The sequence below is a fragment of the Microcaecilia unicolor genome, chromosome 2 (assembly GCF_901765095.1).
Source record: "Microcaecilia unicolor chromosome 2, aMicUni1.1, whole genome shotgun sequence".
Lineage (NCBI taxonomy): Eukaryota > Metazoa > Chordata > Amphibia > Gymnophiona > Siphonopidae > Microcaecilia > Microcaecilia unicolor.
Genome location: NC_044032.1, coordinates 288782821 through 288803677, shown reverse-complemented (window position 1 = coordinate 288803677; position 20857 = coordinate 288782821). Strand labels below are relative to the sequence as shown.

Genomic DNA, 20857 nt, shown 5'->3' with positions numbered 1-20857 from the left:
CTTTCGATTATGCCGCTTTATTTGTTTTTGTGAGAAGAACGCCCATCTCCCGATTTAGGTCGGAACTTGGGCGTTATTCTCGTTCGATTATAAGCTGGATAGGGATTTTAGGGTCTGCCCAGGTGCAGGAGCAGGTAGCCCTCTTGGGCAAGATAATTTCTGAGCTTCAGTCTTATGTGAGAGAAATAAACCCTGTCCCCTTCCAGGCTCAGGTACATTCCTTCCTGCCAGGGGATAGAGTTTGGGTGAAAGACTGGAGGCTCCAGCCTTTGGGGCCCCGATGGAAAGGACCTTTTACTGTTTTGCTTTCTACCCCTGCAGCTGTGAAGGTCGCAGGGATTACTCCATGGGTCCATTGGTCTCGAATTAAGTCTGCTGACCAGACTGAGCCCAGCACGGATCAGACGGAGCCTAGACAGTGGAGAGCAGAAAGAGATCCAGCGGAGCCATTGAAGTTGCGCTTGACCCGAACCAAAGAATCTACTAGCTGAAAAGAAGGGTCAACTGCATACTGCAGGAGCTGCTGAACTTCGGCTTCACACTGAGACTCTTTCTGTCCAGATTCTGGCTTTCTTGGAATTTGAGAGCTTGATCCTTGTCAGTTGAGGGTCTATCCCAACTGGTATAAGAACTCAAAGACTGAGAACATTATATTAGAGTAATCTGTGATTAGCACAGACTGTTGAAATATTATTGCTTAATTAGTTTGCTGTATTTGTTTTAGATTAGGAAGAAAGAAAATGTTAGTAGTTTGGATGCTTTTGTTGTTTTCTACTCCTTGCCTCCTTGTTCCTAAAACCCCAACTCGTTCCAACCTTTGGTTACACTCTGTCCAGGAACTAATTAGTCAGGCAAAGATTACTTCCCCTTGTATTGTGTGTTCCCGATTTTCTCCTTATACCACAGATGTCCCAGCTGTTCCTGTTCCTGTGCAGCTCCCAGCTCTTATACCTCCCTACTTTTCGAGTTCAGGCCCTTGGAGCCAGGATTATACTTGGTGGTCCTTTTATAATGCTACTTCCCCCTCTGACTCTTCTCTAAGGCCAGTTTTTACGTCTCCCTATCCAGCTTCTGGAGTGTTTTGTTTAACAAGAGACATCTCAACTGTTCTTCCCATTCCCTGTAACTATACTAATGTTCTCCCAGAGAAGGAGGAACCTGTGTGGGTAGTTTCTCCAGGTACTCCTATGTGCCCTACTACCATACCTGCAGATTATGACCAAGGTGATTATCTGGCTCCTAACTATACTACTGAGAAGACTATAGTGTCCCATCCTATTTTCTACTTTCATAAGTCCCCGGGGTATGAAGGGGTTGCATCATATGAGCGATCTGTTACAATTGGGGATTGGCACCTATGGTGTACAAAGTCTCCATTTCTTCTTCGTTCCCCCTGGGATAGGGGCTCGCATTATGGGCATCCTAATCTCCATCCTGTGCCTACATTTATTGGGAACTTTTGTCGCCCTCTCCTTGGTCATTACTGGCTCTGTGATAATGTCCTCCACATGATTCTTCCCCCCACATACGATTTTTGTGTATTGGTAACCTTGAATTATTTTCCTAAAGTTATTCCTCTTCTCAAACCACCATCCCCGCACCGCTCTAAGCGAGAGGCCTTGTCTTTACCCTCCTCCGTTGCCACAGAGGATGAGGCGATTGAATTAGCCCTCCAGTATATCAATTCTACTTATCCTCTGACTAAAAAGAGACTTGTAGCCCTTTCTGCTACGGCCTGGATTCCAATTGGGGGCCCGGTAGCGGGTATTACTGAACTAGGTATGGCCACCCGGAGACTTCAATCCCTACTTCATGTTCTAGTTCATGAGCTGAACGTGGTAGTCAATGCATTGCAGGATCAAATTAATGAATTAAGTATAGTTTCTCGGTATAACCGTATGGGCCTTGATTATCTCTTTGCAGCCCAGGGTGGCCTCTGCACAGTGCTAAATTCTTCAGAGTGCTGTACCATTGTCATAAATAGGACGCATGTAGTTAGGCATGCTATGGATAAAGTCCTACAGTTGGCCAGCCTTAATGTGGAGGATTACCGAGGAGGATTAGACCTTACCTCCTGGTGGTGGTCATTGACCTCCTGGATACGTCCCTTGTTTATTTCCCTAATAGTCTTAGTTTTAGCAGGGTTGTTGTTTTGTTTCCTGGCCTCATGTGCTTCGGCAGTATGCCGTCGGACCTTAACAAGTAGGGTAATGGTGGTTCATAAGTCTATTCCTAGTTAGGACCACTATAATTTCCAGAGTTTGAGTTGTGAGACTTATCTCTGCATAAGCTGATTTTAGTCTCAAAGGGGGGAATGAGGCAGCCATGGGCAAAGAAAGTGTTAACTCTGAGAAATTATATACATAAGAAATGATATTAAAAGCTTGAAGTTGAATTCTAACTTTTTACCTTGCAACTAAAGTGAAGGAATGCCAGATGGTTCAGGTTAATTACTCAATGTCTGGCTTGGCTGAGCCAAAGGTTAGAAAGGTCAGTGAGAAATGAAATTCTGTCCCTTGTGAATTGGCAATGCTAGCTGGCACATCTGTATACTATTAAATCTTGAGGGGATATTATTATGAATGAACAAAGGAATGAGCCAGACATATGACATATTGTAGTTTAAGGAATAGGCTGAAATACTATTTAGAAGTGCTTGATATGTAGATTTTGTTATAAGGAGATAGCTTAGATATAGATATATAGACCATTATAAGTATGTAGAATATGTTTTATAAGGATGCTTACTTTAGAATATGCTGTATTCTGTGTAAATTAATAATTCTGTGTAGAATGTCTGTTAAATTCTGTATTACTCTTTGTCTGCTGTTTAAGAGGTCAAGCAAGGACTGCAGTGAAGAGGCCAACATGTGTTTTAAGTTATCTGCAGTTCTGGCTGGTTCAATGTATAAGCTGATAGGTGAAAAAGGTCAGGACTAGTCAGCTCTCTTCTCCTTGATTAATTATAGGTAAAATGTAGGAATGGTCTTGAAAGTAATAACCTGATATGTATGCCATTAAGTAAGATTGGCCCTTGACCCCTTTAATGAATGCCAGAGTTTAGTTAGCAGTTAGTACTAGGAATATGAGAAATCAATCATAATAACATGTAAGAGACTGGAGCCCAAATGTCTGGTGTAAGGGGCCCCAGGTCACAGGTCAGTTTAGGATGTCTGGAACCTATGTAACTGATATTTGTATGGAGCTGATTGGTTGAGGCAAGGTAATCAATCTATTCCTTAACCAATTGGAGAGTAAGGGGGCTAGGCTAGATAGAACTGTATTTAAGTGGGAGAAGAAGCAGGTTACGTCAGAAGGAGCTCAGAAGAGAAAGAAGGACAGAAGGAACAGACAGAAGAAGGAGAAGACAGCATAAGAAGAGAAGCAGCTGAGAGAAAGACACAGAGAGCTGAGAGAGAGACAAAGAGAGCTGAGAAAGAGAAGAAGAGACTTAATGCTGATGTTCTACTTTGTTTGCTGGCAAATAAAGAAGATTTCTCTCTCATTCTGGTGTGCTGTCTGACTCCTGAAGTATCATAAATTCATGCATCCATTCCTGCAACAGTAATAGGTTAGCAATTTTACATCTGAGCAACCTCACAAGCTCTTGTTTCAATTGTACTTCAGAAAGCTTTTAGTATTAGTTTATGCCTCTGTGTCAGGGGTGTAGCAACAGCTGTACTGTGAACCCCCTCCCCCCCTCTCTAACTTTATAGTCAGGCCCACCCAGCAACAGTGACAAGGCAATGAGAAAGGACCTGCAGGCAGTGTCAGCATATTAAACTCATTCTCCACTAAACAAAATTAGCCCTGGCTATGGCACTGCCCTACAGAAAGCTTTTGAAAAGCTCATTTAAGTCTGCCTGTTCCTGTGGTATTGTTTTGCCAGTGCTTCTGCTCATTCCTATTTTCCTCGTTATAATCTGTGTTTTATTTTCTGAAAGCTGTTCTCTTGGGTTTAATTGTCTCTTTTACCTCACTATTTATACCATGCTGGCAGTTGTTTGGTCTTATTTTGACCCTTTTAATGCATGGAATATATTTTATATGGGCTTCCAAAATGCAAGATGTGGTTAAAGTCAGTTTAAAGCTCTGTACCTTGATGAAGCCTGGTGGTGAAACAGGGGCCTGTTATTAAGTTCTAAAGATAAATGCACTATAACCATGAGTTAAGAGAGTATGGAAAGCTGAATATGGTGTTTTAACTATAACCATTAAAATTATTAAAACTGGCATGGTTTAAATGAGGTTTTTTTTGGCCAATGATTGAATATGGTCCGAAGAGTATTGCATGAATTTGCACACCGCAACCCAGTTTGTAGCATGCTGTATTACCACAGACTTTCTGAGGCCTTTTCCCCTTTAAAAAATTAAGCTTGGTATCTTTATTAATCCACTTGTGTTGTGCTGAGTGTTTTGACTATTAGTTGTGGATTTAGTTCATTTTTAAAAAGCATCTACTTTTCATGCAAGTGCTTGACTCTGGGAACCATTCCTTTGATTTAGTTTTCTAATTTCCTCCTTTGCTCATATCCTAATTTTTTAAACATTACATGTTACAGTAAGCAGGTTTTTTTTGTTAAGTGTCCAACTTCCAGTGGTTGTGACACATTTACCTCCAGATTCTATAAATAGCATCAAAATTTGCACACAATCCTTCGACCTGTGCGCAAATAGACAATGAGCTGTTAACAATCAATAATTGACTGTTAACAAGCAATTGGGCATTGGCACTAATTTGGATCTGCACACTGTCTGTATGCGATTCTATAAAGATCTGTGCCCAAATCCTCTCAACTGCAACCTAAAAGGGGAGTGGCCATGGGAGGGGCATGGGCAGGTCAGGGCCACTCTCAAAAGATGCAGAATATTATAGATGTCCTAGGATCCACACCCGGATTTATAGCAGGTTTCAGTTGGTGTAAGTCGTCACACAAGCTGGGCATGTGAATCCCCGCTAGGTGCTCTCCTATAAAGGGTACTCATCCTGGAGTATAGTGCTGATTTTTCCCGGTGCCATTTACAGAATCCGGTCCTTAATCACATTGGATCATTATTTGCCAAGCACCCCCAACCTTCGCTGACTCAGGGAGCAAAAGATCAAACTTGGATTGAATCAGTGCATGTGTAGCTCTTAAAAGTTTCTATACTACAGCATGGTTCTTTAAAAACTCTCACATTCGTGAAAGTTACTACAGACAAGTCTTCACTCTCAGTCCTCAAGGGCTACTAATCGACTAGGTTTTCAGGATATCTCTAATAAATACGCATCAAATCGGTATTGAGTCCCCACATTCCAATCTGATTACATATAATTATCTACTGACTAATGTAATCACTTATATCCATAAATATTATATCAAACGTCTTTATTAAACATATACTTCAAGATACAAAAATCTATACTATATAGATATTCTTTTAAAACCCTAATATCCTAGCCTCGTCTCATTCATTCAATACATGCACTCTTTTTCCTATCTACTGTCTCTGATCTATTAATTTACATCAATTACACCATCATCATCATTGTTTGATATTAATTTCACATTTCAACTCATAGCTGATACATTGCAGGTTTGTGCTTCTTTATGTATACAACCGTCTTTAAATAACTGCTATGACCTCTATAAATATAACCGTTTTTAAATAACTGCTATGATCACAATAGTGCAGTTCCTCATGTCTTTCATTCGTACTAATGGCTGATATTAAACACCATAGTATTTAAGTTCACAAATGATGAATCAAGTTATCAATTCGAGTTTCAACTTTTCCAACTTGTGCTTTCTTCACCAATCGTTATAAGTTTATGCAAATGACTGGTGAAGAAAGCACAAGTAGCCTAAAAACCTAGTCTGTTGGTGGCCCTTGAGGACTGGGTATGAAGACCAAGACTCTAGACCAGGGGTTCTGAACCCAGTTCTCAGGATACACGCAACCTGTCAGGCTTTCAGGAAGCCCACAACGCATATGCATGAGATAGATCTGTGTACAACGGACGTTGCACATGCACATTTATCTCATGTATATGCACTATGAATATCCCAAAAACCCGATTGGCTAGGAGTGTCCCAAAGGCTGGGTTTAGAACCACTGGTCTGACATGAAGAACTATTCAAAGATGTTAAGGACCAGAGTGCAACCATGTAAAACTCCTGCAAAGCAGTATCTCCATGCACTTTAGTGTACACTCTGGTGGATCATAGTAACATAGTAAATGGCAGAAAAAGACCTGCATGGTCCATCCAGTCTGCCCACTTCTTCCACTTCTATCCCTCTACCAATTGGTGTACCTCAGGGTTCTGTTCTCTGTCCTCTCCTGTTCTCCATCTACACTTCTTCCCTTGGCTCTCTGATATCATTCCATGGCTTTCAATACCATCTCTATGCTGATGACTCCAAATCTACCTCTCTACACCCTAAATCTCAACCAGCATCCAGACCAAAGTTTCAGCCTGCCTATCTGATATCGCTGCCTGGATGTCTCAACATCATCTGAAACTTAACATGGCCAAAACCGAGCTTCTCATCTTTTCCCCCTAAACCTACCTCTCCTCTCCCCCTTTCTCTATTTCTGTGGATGGCACTCTCATTGTGTCTCATCTGCTCGTAACCTTGGGGTCATCTTTGACTCCTCTCTCTTCTTCTCTGCTCACATTCAGCAGATTGCCAAAACTTGTTGTTTCTTTCTCTAGAACATCAGCAAAATCCGTCCCTTCATCTCTGAGCACTCTACCAGAACCCTTATCCACACTCTTATCACCTCTCGTCTTGATTATTGTAACCTGCTTCTTTCCGGCCTCCCTCTTAGCCATCTCTCTCCTCTTCAATCGGTCCAAAACTCTGCTGCGCGATTCACTTTCCGCCAAAGTCACTATGCTCACATTAGCCCTCTCCTTAAGTCACTTCACTGGCTCCCTATCCGTTTCCGCATTCAATTCAAACTTCTCTTATTGACCTATAAGTGTATTCACTCTGCCGCTCCCCAGTACCTCTCCACTCTTGTCTCTCCCTACGCCCCCCCTCGGGTACTCCATTCTGTTGGTAAATCTCTCTTAGGTGTTCCCTTCTCCTCTACTGCTGATTCCAGACTCCATTCCTTTTATCTTGCTGCACCTCACGCCTGGAATAAACTTCCCGAGCCTGTTCGTCTACCCCCCTCTTTGGCTGTTTCAAGTCCAAACTTAAAGCCCACCTCTTTACCACTGCTATTGACTCCTAACCACTGCTCACTTGCCCTGTCCTTTTATCCTCACCTCTTTATTCCCTTACCCTTAATTGTTCTGTCTGTCTGCCTGTCTTATCTAGATTGTAAGCTCTTTGTGTATGGTGTGCAGCGCTGCGTATGCCTTGTAGCGCTATAGAAATGATAAGTAGTAATAGTAATTAGTGTAGGACTTACCAGACTGTTTTAGTGAACTCACAGCCAGTCAGGTGTTAAGGCTGCTCACAATGTTCCATTTACCACAGCTCTCTCCGTTTCAACTCATGGTCTCCTTGCTTTGTCCTGGCTTCAATAGTACAGTACGGGCAGAAAGGCCTTCCAGAACACAGTAGACCTTGGCACAGCTAACTGTGCAATTTGTTAAGAATAAACAGATGAACAAACTGTAGTACAAACCTCTGAAACTGCTAAGAAACAGCTTCACCTTTCAGAGAGGGTATCTAAGCTCCACAAGATATTTCACTAGTGGCACTGCCTTTCAAATATGAGATAAAAATCATTCTTACAAAACAAGAAAATAGACCTGAAACTTGATTCGTATGTAGGCAACTGACTTTCTGAGTGAGATACTTAGAAAAAGTACAGAGAATGGCGACGAAAATGATAAAGGGGATGGGACGACTTCCCTATGAGGAAAGGCTAAAGTGGCTAGGGCTCTTCAGCTTGGAAAAGAGAAATATGAGGGGAGATTTGATGGCAATCTATAAAATACTGAGTGGAGTGGAACGGGTAGACCTGAATAGCTTGTTTACTCTTTCCAAAAATACTAGGACTAGAGGGCACGCAATGAAGCTACTAAGTAGTAAATTTACAACAAACCAGAGAAACTATTTCTTCACTCAACATATAACTAAACTCTGGAATTTGTTGCCAGAGAATGTGGTAAAAGCAGTTAGATTAGCAGGGTTTAAAAAAGGTTTGGATCACTTTCTAAAAGAAAAGTCCATAAGCCATTATTAAGATAGATATGGGAAAATCCACTGCCTATTTCTAGGTTAGGGAGCATAAAATCTGCTTTATTGTTCTGGGATTTTGTCAGGTACTTGTGACCAGGATTGGCCACTGCTGGGAACAGGATACTGGGCTTGATGGACCTTTGGTCTGTCCCAGTATGGCAATGCTTATGTTTTTATGATAAAGTATATGTTAAAGGATGACTGATTGTCAAATGTGCCATGGCTCCATGGTGAGTGTTTGTCTACACCACAGGTTCTCAACCCAGTCTGCAGGCCACACCAAGTCAGTCTGGTTTTCAGGATATCCACAATGAATGTATGTGAGATACATTTGTATGCGCTGTTTACATTGTAGGCACATCTCTCTCTCTCATGCATATTCACTGTTGGTATCCGGAAAACCCGACTGGCCAGGTGTCTCTTGTGGACTAGGCAGAGAAACACTAGTCTTAACGTTAAAGGGTAAATTCTCAAAAGTTTGCTGAAATGTAGGCACTGAGATGATGTGTGCTAAGCACAAATTCTATATCAGCAGTTATGCACACAACTGCTGTTATAGAATACCAGTGTAAGTCCGCATTTATGAGCCTAACTTCAGGCGTGAGCACTTATGCTAGCTCAATGGTTGGTGTAAATGTTTGTACCCACTCTAGCCAGCTAGTTGCACAAATGCCTGACACACCCTGAATGTGAACACTATGGAATTTCAGCACCTAACTTACAGAATGGCAACTAAGGCCCCGATGCTCAAAATTCCGGCGCTGTTCTGAATAGCGCTATAAAAATACCACCAGAACAGCACAGAACAATGCCTTAATGCTTAACGCTAATGTGATGCAAATATAGGCACGCTCATAGCGTTGAGCATTAGGAAGTTCAGCGAGAGGATTGTGCTTGGTGTATGTGCAGAAGAGGTCCGTGGTAAGCTCGACTCCTGTGTACATACGCTTGGTAAAGCCCAAACATGAAGCAGACATTGGCATCTGTTTTCTGCAGCCTAAATATGTTTTACATTTTAGTTTTAGCTTGGATGCTTAGATTTAGACGCAGCAAACAGACACCAGTCTGTTTTCACTTTGGGCATTTTTAAATTTTTTTTGGCATGGACACTTTAAATTTAGATGCAGGAAACAGATGCCAATGTGTGCTTTTGCTTGGGTCTGCTATTTCTCACAATCGGCGCTTAAGGGCTTGCACAGGCTTCCTTCTGCTTCCAAAAGCAATCAAAAATGGCAGATTTTACAGAAAGAGTCATGAGAAATCCTCTCTTCCAACACCCTAACGTCTGCTTAGACCTGGCAGTTTTTACAGTGGTAAGGCAGTTTTGTTTTGGGCGCTCTTTTCTGAGCATTGGGGAGGAATACAAAATGCTTGACATGAGTTTAACTACATTAGCATGCTACTTGCGTTGTTTGCGCGCTCGTTTGTTCCCACACTCCGGGCCTCTGACCATTACTACTACTACTACTTGACATTTCTAAAGCGCTACTAGGGTTACGCAGCGCTGTACAATTTAACATAGAAGGACAGTCCCTGCTCAAGGAGCTTACAATCTAAAGGACAAATGTACAGTCAGTCAAATAGGGGCAGTCTAGATTTCCTGAAAGGTATAAAGGTTAGGTGCCGAAAGCAACATTGAAGAGGTGGGCTTTGAGCAAAGATTTGAAGATGGGTAGGGACCATTCTGCGCAGCTAAATGCAGGTGCTAGTACAACTTTCCTCAATGAGGGTGGGGTTTTTTTTCGGTTTGCTCCTTATTTGTGGAATCAACTCCCACAAAATATTTGGATGGAGCAGTCTTATGCTCTGTTTAAAGTTAGATTGAAATCTTATATATTTTTTGCAAAGTTTATTTCAGGTTGAGCGAGATTGTCTGCTGAACAGGTGACTTGCAAGGAAGAATGTTCATATATTTTGTGCTATTTTGGTTTAGCTGGCTTGTCGGGGTGAATGCGTTGTCTATCACTCTCCTATTTTAACTGGCGTTCCATTCTGATTTTCTTTATTATTTCATGCATATGTAAACCACTCCGACTTATCTGACAAATAGGGTGGTATAGCAAGTGTTTTAAATCTATTAATGGCCTCTAGCACTCGTGTTTACTTTTGAGCATCAGGACCTAAGACCAGTTATGTGCTTAACTGCTAACTGGTGCCAATTATAGCCTATTATTGCTCATTAACACAAATTATCAGCTCATTATTAAGTTACACGTGCAACCCAGCCACGTTTCCAAGAGTGCCACAATGAATATGCATGAGATCTAGTTGCGTACAATGGAAGCAGTACATGCATAGTCATTGTAGAATTCCTGACAACCCAATTGGGTTGCGGCCCTCGAGGCCCATGGTTGCCCACCCCTGTTCTATAACTTACATACACAGTTTTCTAGAATTAGAGGGTAAGTGCATGGATAACCAGTTGGAATGCATTCTGGTTACTACTTGTTCTCAGACAGCACTGTGTATGCATGCTGTTGAAGGACTACATATGTAAGCATTTATCTCATGTAGATAAATGACCTATAAAAAGTCAATGTGTCAGCCACTCATACATCTGACCTCTCCTTTCTGGCTGTGCCCTCCCTGTGCTAGCCTCCTCCTTATGTCAATTTGCCATATTCCCTGGGCTTTGCCCTTTCTGCCAGTTTTAAATAGCCTTCAGCTTTTAAAACAAGGAGATAACATTGCTTAAGAATGGAAAGAAAGGTTCCCTTATCTCAGCCTTTGAGGTGTGTCTCCTACAGCTCTGTAAGTCATGACCCAAAATATCACACCGAGCCATCGCCCAATCAGAAGGCTCCATTTTCCTGTACAAGAGTCAGGCCTCACAGGTACAACTGACATCACCCTCTAAAGCTTGGGGAGGGAATAAAAGAGGATTCAACTATTGCTACCTCACTTCAGTTCTTGAGGCGAGATCTCTATTTCTGCCTGCCTGGCTTGACAAGTCAGTATCACACTGCCAGGAACTCTGCAGACAGTGATAAAGGGGTCTGAATGGCAGTAGTTAATCTAGTAACATATCCACAACCAACTGAAATAGCCTCCCCTCCTACAGCAGAAAAATCAAGTGAAAAGTGCCTTTTGTTTCCACCTGTTCCTTTAATACTTCTGTAATACAGAAATCCAGATTATACAAGGTGTCTGCTTACATGCAGATTGTAAACATCTCCTATTACAGCTCCAACCCTGTAACAATAGAAAATATATATAGAAAAATAATTTGAATCTGTTAGTGCATAGTGCTTTCTGGTTAGAGGCTTTTGGTTTTCAATAACTTACAAGAGGAGAGGGAGAGGAGGTGGGCCACCAGCCTCAGGGACTGGGCCACAGCCTCTTGTATAGCAAGTGCAAGATCACTAGCAGCAGCATCTCTGATGTGCTGCTCAGTGTCACAATGAAAGGTGCTTGGGAAGCAAAGTCTGCCTGTGTACGCTGGAGGGAAAGCTGGAGCACCGCCAGGGCCAGGAGGCTGTTCTGCACCCCGATCTCAATACTGACTGTTCGACGCTGAGGCTGCGGTAGCTGGAGGCAGGAGGCCAGCCCCAGCCCCAGCAAAAGCCCCATGAGTGGCACGCTGACTCCTGCCAGCACGATAGGAGGCTGCACACCCCACAGGATGGCAGCCCCCATTCGGTAGGCCATGATGACCCCTCCCAAGATTAGCAAAAAACTGAAAGGCTTGATAAGGAGCAAGAGTAGGCGGGACAGCCTGGGAAAGTGGCACTTAATGAGCATACCAGTGGAAATAGGCACAGCAATGAAGAGAAGGGTGACAAGGATCTTCAGGAAGGGCACATGCAGTGTCTGGTGCACCTGTAGCAGATGGCTGTACAGGGCACAAGACAGAGGCATCAGCGCTGTGGCTGCCAGTGTAGAGATCAGTGTCATAGAGATGGCTAATGTCACATCCCCCCCCAGCAAGAGGCTATATAGGTAGCCCCCACCTCCACCTGGAGAAGAGCAGCTGATGATCAGCCCTAGTGCCAAAGCACGGGGCAGAGAGAGGAGCAAAGATAACAGGTACCCATAGAACGGCATGACCACAAACTGCCCCAGTACACCCAGCAGCAGAGGCTGTGGCTGCTTCGGCAGAGCCCGCAGCACTTCCAGCTCCACTTTGCAACCAAATGCACACTTGTTAATGAAAATGAGGGGCAGGAGGACATAGAGCAGGGGGTTCTCTGAGAAGTGCCCAAACCCCAGGTAGTTTTCACTTTCCTCCACAGGAGACACTCTGATGCGGAAATCCTTCCTCTCTTCTAGCAGCACAAGCTGTGCTTCCTGTGTGTCCCACAGCTGGAGAAGGAGCTGGGCCAGGCCTGCTGAGCCCGAGCGGATGGCCACAATGTAATTACCACAGCTTTCTCTGCTCCTGCTCACATTCTCCACACGCAGCACATCGGTGTCCAGGGAGCTGACAAGCAGTGCAGGCTGTGGCCCAGCTGGCTGCTCTCTGTACCAGCTGCTGACAATGATCACACCTTTACTCTTCTCAGGAAACTGGAACTCCACAACAGAGCCATCCCCGATCTGTAGGTAGCTGTTGCTACTGGCATTCAGGACAGGGGAGGGCTTGGCCTGAACCTTCCACAGCATGGCTATAAGAAGCAGAGCCTGGAAGGCCATTCTATGATCCTGCCAAGGGAGTCCCTGTAGATACACACAGATCAGGGCATGCTTTCACCCTTTCTTCTTGCCTGGGCTCCTATGACCCCTTTCCACTCTCAGCTACCAAGACAGGGGCAGGTTAGTGTCAGAGCACCTGCTGATCACGATCAGTTATTGCATCAAGGCACAGGCACGCCCCACCCTGTGACTTCCCTTTCACAGTCAGGAACTGTGTGGTTTGCAGCGGAACATCTTGGGGAAAGCCTAAAACACAAAACAGCAAAACACATTGAGAGGACAAGGACAATCATTCTACAACCATCAATGCTAGCCAATACATAATTATGTATCAAAAAATACATTCCTAAATCATAAACTACTATTATAACAAATATGATATAACCTAACAGGATGAATGCTAAGAGGCCTCTCACTGGAGCAGGACACGGTGCAATAGAACCAGAACAATCCAAACATAGAGCCCATGGGGCAGTTTCTCTAAATGGGTTAATTTTGTACATAGAAACAAAATGTTTGCTACTCCTTTGAATTAGGAAAAACTGCAAAGCGCAAACTTCAACATATAAAACAAACGAAGCGTCAAAGCTCTCAGGAGAGATTATGGCCTACAGGTTTCTAACTGTTCCCAGTGGAGTCACACTGTACTATCACTGGCTTCACTAATCCAAACCAGGAAAAAAAAAAGAACAGTAGGAAAAACTTCACCTAACATAGAGAAAAACCTACGGGGCCTTATTCTATAAAGGTTATGCTTCAAATTTATAGTCCTAAATTGTGAGCATAATCTATTTTGGAGCATAACCTTTATTGAATAATGACAACTGTTCACAAAAATCTGGTCCAATATAATGCCAAATCATTTTCAGTCAATCCTAATATCAAAGGACAAAATTCTTAAAAAAACAAAACAAAAATCAAAAACAATTTAAACATTTCCAAGATATAATATGTGGAGACTAATTTTCAAAGCACATAGACTTGCAAAGTTACATATGTTACTGTGAGGCATATTTTCAAAGCACTTAGACTTACAAAGTTCCATTGGAACCTATGGAACTTTGTAAGTCTAAGTGCTTTGAAAATGAGCCCCTATGAGGCATATTTTCAAAGCACTTAGCCTTCCAAAGTTCCATAGGTTTCTATGGAACTTTGGAAGGCTAAGTGCTTTGAAAATATGCCTTTGTGTAATCAAAATTATCACGAAGGGCAGTTAACTTAGGGCTCTTTTTACAAAGCCACGCTAGCAATTCCCACATGACAAATGCAACAAAGCCCATAGGAACTGAATGGGCTTTGTCACATTTGCCACACCAGAATCACAAGTGCAGCGTTGTAGAAGGAGCCCTTAAAGTATAAAGCAGTTTGTAAAATTCTGATTCCTTCCAATTCTTCATTCCCACATGTTCAGGCATAATTCAAGGAAACTGGATCTTCACACAGAAACCTTCAACGGACAAAGGACACCAACTTCATCTGAAACCCTGACAAGGGCCACTTGTTTCAGGAAGCGCTGCTTCAGGAGACTTAATTTGTTTTATATGCTGAAGTTAAGTAAGTTTGCCCTTTACAGTTTTTCCTAATTCCAAGGGAAACATTTTTTGTTTCTGTGTGATTGTTTGCTCCCGTTGTAAACAGTTCAAATTAGTTTTGCTGTACCATGACAGGAATAAACCTCACTCCTAGGCCAGGGTATGTGGAATATGATCTCAGGCTCTCAAATTTACTACTAACATTCGCAGCTGAACTTGCATTATGCCAAAGAGAGCTTCCCTCTGGGGTTCGTAAGATGTAAACATGTATAGTCAACCTATCCAGGTGTGCTTGGAAATTCTTTTTTGATCAAACCTGTGGCAGCCAAAAATAAAGGAAGTATTTCTGTTCCACATTTTCTTGTTAGAACAGATCAGCTGACTAAGCTGCTGGTCAGTAAGAAAGGAACAGGACTCGAACAGGATCTCTCCTTGTGAGTTGTGGGATAAGGAGGTTGTTCTCCCTAACAGGACACCGTGGTGTCTTGAAAATTGTTATCAATCACTAGAATCAGCTGGGCAGACACACCACGGGATAATGAATATGTCAGCAGGACAGCCTACACGTCCATGGCTGAGCCAGTGCTGGTCTTATCCCCGCTCCTTTCCCCCCCCCCCCACCCCTTACATCTCTAGGCTTGCCGCAAGTCCAGCTTATCTTTAAAACAAAACCAAAAAATCGAAATTACAAATTCTTAAGTACAATGGGGCAAACTCAAGACCCGATCACGTCTCGGCGGACGCACAGAAGTTAAATTGGGAGTTAGCCGTACTTTTGCTCTGTCAATTGGGAACAAGACAGGAGCAGTGACAGACGGCGGGTAGGAACCTCTCCCATCATCCCCACCCTACCATCACCCTAACGACCCCTCTCACCGGCGGCTCCTATCGGACTCCGCATCTGTCATCAGCTACTTCACTTCCTCCATCTCCATCTTTCCAGGTTTTACAGCGAGTGACACTGGGAGAAGTAAGGTTTTGCTTTTTTATTTGTTTGCTTTTGGGAGGGTTGGTCAGGATGGAAGAGAAACACCCTGCCGGCACCCGCACGTCAACCTCTATTTCGCCGAGGACTCTGGGAAGAGTAGTTTCACAAAAGAAGCCTACTAGAGTGTATTTCCGCCGAAGCCCGATTTCCTGCCAGCGGAGAAGCTGGGAGTTGTAGTCATTATAGAACCACCCACTTCCTGTTTCTAGGGAGCAGCGGGGGAAGGGGGAAAACAGTCTAGCAGGGAGAGAGGTGAGAAATCTGTATTATTTGTAAGACGTGTTACCAGCTTTTGTTTATTATGTTAGTTATCAAACCCTAGAACTTATTTCTGTATTACTGCACCACCGTCCCCAGTAAAGATCGATGTTTTTTTTTATTATGAAACCCTTAGACTGGAACTATTGCTACGGTGCTACCCTTGTTATTCAAGTTGTCATACCCGTGACTGGTGGTGATATGTATACAATCACGGCTTAGAACCTATACATCATTAATCCTGAAAACTGATGTGTGTGGCTGTGATGAATAGCGATGCACTGCTACTGTCGCCCCCATCTTGCGTTTTTTTGTCCATAAATTTTACTTATATAAAGCTTTAAACATGCTAAAGCGGTATATCACATTTTTGAAATAAATATAAACAAATTAGCTAAAAGATCAGGAAGGTGCCACCAAGCAGAGCAGTAAGCTCATAACCATGCTTAAATGACTCAACCCTGCAACCCTTCACTATTAAAGATCGTATTGGACATTAATGAACTCTTTTACCTCAACCCAACTTGATTGAATCTTATCTTCCCTATCCCAATACAACATTTTGTACCTATCCCGTACTGGATTTGGCGAATGCCTTCACGGTATTATGTAAGCCACGTGGGAAAATGGGGGATACAAATGTAACAAATAATAATAATAATGCATAGATAACTTTTCAAAACGATTGGGGTGCTAAATCCAATGGAAATTACCCTTCCCTGGCCATAGTTAAGGAGTTTGCTAAATATTGGGGTGTGCGAGCACCCACAGAGCTGGTCCCTATGATGCTATATATGACATATACTTGGTTTCCAATATATGGTGAGAAAAATGTTGTAAACCCCCTGAGATGGTTTATGTTTTAGCAGCATTATTCAGTAATTGGTAGTGCCTCCTTGACTAGCAATAATATAATTTCAACTAAACATTTTGTGTATTGATTTATGGTGCTCATTTTCAAAGCACCTAGACTTGCAAAGCTCCATAGGTTACTATGTCTCACAGTGCAGAGTTCGTGAAATGATTTTTGGAATTAAGAGAAATTCAGTATTACTATGTATTTAGGCACTATTGAAAACTTTATTTGTAAGGGCATCAGAATTCGCTTTAAGAGACATATAAGCATACAAGCTGTTAAGCCCATTAAAATGGGCAAGTTTTATTTTTTACAGAAATGTAATTTACAAATTGATCTTGGTGGGCCAGGTTTGGTTCTTTGAAGGGTGTGTGTATGTGTGAAAGTGTTTTTTTGTTATGTGAAGTTTGAGGTTGTGTGCGAGTGTGTGTGTGTGATCCAGTTTGTGTGTGTGTTTGAAAATGTTAGGGTGGGGCGTGTCTTGTTTGGTGTAGTTGTAGGGGGTGGCGGTGTGCTTGGTTGGGGTTGGGAGGGTGCCAAGGGAAGGGGGGGTGTTGTGCCGGGTTGGCTAGTTTGTAGGGTGTGGTGTGTGTGTGTCACCGTGAGAGAGTGTGTGTGTGTGAAATTTATTTTTTAGAGATTGTGTGTATGTGTCAGATTGAGAGGGGGGCAGGGGTGGTGAAGTGGTAGGGGTTGTGGGGGGGTTGGTGTGGGGTTCAGAGGTGTGCTGTATCAGTGTGACATTGACAGAGGGATGGCGGGGCTGGCAAACTGGAAGCCTGCATGAGTGTGTGTGTGTGTCACAGAGACAGATCGTGTGTATATGTGTAAGTGAGGGGGGGGGGTAACTGGGAGTGTGTGTGTGTCAGAATGACAGAGAGGGGGGATTGAGCTGTATCAGTGTGTGTGTCTGTGAGACAGTTTGTGTGTGAGAGTGACAGGGGGGGCGGGATTGGCAAAGTTGGAGAGATTGTGTGTGTGTGAGAATGAGGAGGGGTCGGGTGGTGAAGTGGTAGAGGTTGAGAGGTGTGCTGTATCAGTGTGACATTGACAGAGGGATGGCGGGGCTGGCAAACTGAAAGCCTGCATGAGTGTGTGTGTGTATGTGTCAGAGACAGCCCTAATGGGCAGAGCCTGCATCGGGGGCGGGGGGGGGGGGTAACTGGGAGTGTGGGAGCGAGTGTGTGTGTGTGTGTCAGAATGACAGAGAGGGGGGGTTGCAAAGTCGTAGAGGGGGTGTTCCTTGCCTCTGTGGGGGGGGGGGGGGAGGTTAGCAGACAGAGCTAATGTGTGTCAGTTTGTGTGTGTGTGTGCGCGAGTGAAAGTTTGAGTCTCTTTGCCTCACCGCTATGCAGGAGCTTTCCTGTCTCCCTTGCCTTCCCCCAATGTCCTGGAACCCTCTTTTGTCACGCTCCCTCCTTCTTCCGTGCCGGGTCCTCCTAAACAGACATGTCAGAGTGTAAGTTTTCCCTGTTAAAGCGTTGCATCGTTCTGCCGCGCTTTAAGACGGAGGCAAGAGACGCTGACATGTCAGTGAATGCTGTCCGTCATGGAGGGAGGAGTGAGCGGCGGCGATGATGGTTGCTGGATACGGGGGTAGTGCAATTGATTTTGTCCTTCACAGAGGGTTGTGGGTTGTTAGATGTCGTTTGTGAAGGTGCCTGTAGAGTTTTGCGTGTCCGGGTGGGTGGAGGTTGTTTGTGAGGGGGGCGGTATCGTTTGGTGAGTCCGGATGGGTGAAGTTTGTGGGAGGGGTGGGAGTATGGTGTCCACCACGGAGGGAGGAGTGAGCGGCGGCGACAATAGTTTATGGTCACGGGGGTAGGATTTTGTCCGTCACGGAGGCTTTGCTGGTTTTTGGAGGGTTTTTTTGAGGGAGGCTGGAGTGTTTTGCGGGTCCGGGTGGGTGGAGGTTGTTTGTGCTGAATTATTGCGCCTTCCTCTCTGCTCCTGGGTATTTATGTACACCACTTTGTTCAGGTTCCCTGAAAAGAAGGGAGGGGGAAGGAAGTTATGGATTTAGCTCACATCTTTTTCAGTTGCAGCCTCAGTCGAGTTATATTTTGGTACAGTAGATATTTTTCTTCCCTGGCAGGCTTAGTTTGTTTTTGTCTGAGGCAACAGATGGTTGAGTGGCTTGCCCAAGATCACAGGAAGCGGGATTTTATCAAGGTTTCCCTGTTTTGCAGTCTGCTGCTCTAACCATTAGGCTACTCCTCCACTCTTATTAGCCATTGTAGGGTTATTTTAGTTTTGGAGTTTATCAGGTCTTGGTATAGAGATGTTTTAACTGTTTAAAGCCAAATGTTAGCCATTCCATTTTGGGCAAGGCTCCTTCAATTTGAGATGTCTCCCTGCAGGCAATATCTGCGCTGTTGTGACTCACTTGGATTTGGAGATGGTGCTGGATAGTTTATTTTATTTATTTATTTGAAAATATTTTTCCATTACGTTCTATCCCACTAGTAGCGGTTAAGTAGTAGTAGTAGTAGTATTCCAGGACAAGTGGGTAGTTATGTCTATTGACCAGCAGGTGGAGATAGAAAATCCAGAACTGAGTACTAATACCTAGCCATGTGCTAGCCGCCCAGTTCCTCAGTATCTTCTATCTCCAGCAGGTGGATGGACATACTTCGTTTCTCTCTGTGTTCCAGTTGGTTTCTCCTGGTCCGGTTGGTGACTGGTTCCCAGTTGAGTCACGCCTGAGGAAATTTAGACATACCTGGTGGTGCTGGGTCCCTGTCTTGCTCCCACCTGGAGGCTTTCTTCCCTTTATTTCCCTCCTGAGCCTCTCTTGTGGCAGTGTCTGTGCAGCAACCAACATCAACAAAAAAAAAAGAGAGCCATGTTTCTTCTGGCCGTATCAGAATGGCTCCAGTCCGGCGGTGTCGGTTCTGGCTGTGGAGGTTGGAGAGTTCAGGGGGTGCACACCCTGTTTCAGGATCCAGGTGGTGAGTTGGGAATCTGTTAACGGGCCATGGTAACGGTCACATGGTTCTTGCGGCGCGCCTTTTTTCTATTAAACACTAGCGCCAAAGTAAAAAAAAAAAAAGAAGAGGGAGCAAGTTAGCGGGCTTGCAGTGCGCTCTTGCGAGTCGGGCCTCTGACCGGGTGTTTTTTGGCGCAGCGGCATGTCGGTCCCCGCTGAGGTGGTGAAGTGCTGCTCCTCCTGTGGGGGTAGACGCTCCTCAGGCCGCTGCACGGTGTGCGAGTGGAGGAGGAGATCCTGGTGGCCTTTCTCTGGGGATAACGGGCTTGGCTCAGCGCTCTGGGTCTCCGGGGGGATCTCTTGGTGACTCCTCTCTGGCGGAGGCGGGAACTTCTGCCATTTTGTCCTCCGCGGTCAAGGAACATGCTCTGCCGGTGGCAGAGAAAGGGGCAGTCGCAGCAGGGGGCTTACTTGATCAGGGTATGCCTTTTTCCCCTGAATTTGTCTTGTTAATGCACCAGGCATTTTTATTGAAGCAGGGGGGCGCTGCTCTGCCTACTCCGGGGGTCCCGGGGGTGCGAAGTCGGACTCAGCCCCTCCTCCTCCCAAGAGACCAGCCTATCCTGTTAGACGACCCTTTGGAGGGTTGTTCACCCGTTTCTCCAGGGTCAGACGCGGAGTCCGCTTCATCGGGGGGCCCTTCGGTCCTGGAGCCTTTAGAGGAGAGAGAGCTCCCCTCAGGAGATGGGGATGACCCTCGGGAGCTCCGGCTTTTTCAAAAAGATGAATTGGGTGCGTTGATTTTGAAGTCCTTATTGGCTCTCTCCATATTTTTATTTATTTATTTTTGTTACATTTGTACCCCGCGTTTTCCCACTCATGGCAGGCTCAATGTGGCTTACATATTGTATACAGGTACTTATTTGTACCTGGGGCAATGGAGGGTTAAGTGACTTGCCCAGAGTCACAAGGAGCTGCCTGTGCCTGAAGTGGGAATCGAACTCAGTTCACCAGGACCAAAGTCCACCACCCTAACCACTAGGCCACTCCTCCACTCCGAACCTGGGGGGGGGGGGGATTCTTCAGCAGTCTGGTCCCATGCGGGGGCTTAGGGGTCCCTCTAAGGCGTTCCTGGTGCATCCAGATATTCAGGATTTAATCTCTGCAGAGTGGAATACCCCCGAGGCAGGTCTGCGAGTGGAGAGAGCCATGGCCCGTCTCTACCCTTTGGTTCCGGAGGAAAGGGAGAAGTTGGGTTTTCCTAAGGTGGATTCTTTGGTGACAGCAGTCACCAAGAAGACAACCTTGCCTGTGGAAGGCGGGGTGACCTTAAATGACCTTCAGGATAGGAAATTGGAGCAGGACCTGAAACAGGCCTTTGAGGTGGCTGCCTTGGGCTTGCTGGCTGCGATTTGCAGTTCCTTTGTGGCCCTTGCCTGTCTGCAATGGCATCACAGGTCGGGGGCCAGGAGTGGCTT

General features: G+C 44.6%; 2 protein-coding genes across 3 annotated transcripts in view; one reads left to right on the top strand and one right to left on the bottom strand.

Moving 5' to 3' along the window:
• Positions 1-11275: 11275 nt before the first annotated feature.
• Positions 11276-15318, bottom strand: SLC10A3 (solute carrier family 10 member 3). The gene is made up of 2 exons (XM_030194239.1): positions 15225-15318; positions 11276-13062 (listed from the first exon to the last, which is right to left on the bottom strand). The coding sequence occupies exon 2, from the start codon at positions 12814-12816 to the stop codon at positions 11503-11505; it is 1314 nt and encodes a 437-aa protein (XP_030050099.1). The 5' UTR covers positions 12817-13062; positions 15225-15318; the 3' UTR covers positions 11276-11502.
• A 218-nt stretch (positions 15319-15536) lies between these two features.
• The window catches only part of FAM3A (family with sequence similarity 3 member A), a 54935-nt gene continuing 49614 nt past the window's right edge, over positions 15537-20857 (top strand). The window contains exon 1 of one of the 2 annotated variants that reach the window (XM_030194242.1): positions 15537-15588. The gene's annotated coding sequence lies outside the window, so the exon portion shown is untranslated. The remainder of the gene's footprint in view (positions 15589-20857) is intronic. The other variant, XM_030194244.1, reaches the window with a different exon arrangement.

Excerpts from the sequence above, each read along its gene's own strand:
- SLC10A3 (XM_030194239.1), bottom strand. The coding sequence starts at position 12,816 with ATGGCCTTCCAGGCTCTGCTTCTTATAGCCATGCTGTGGAAGGTTCAG.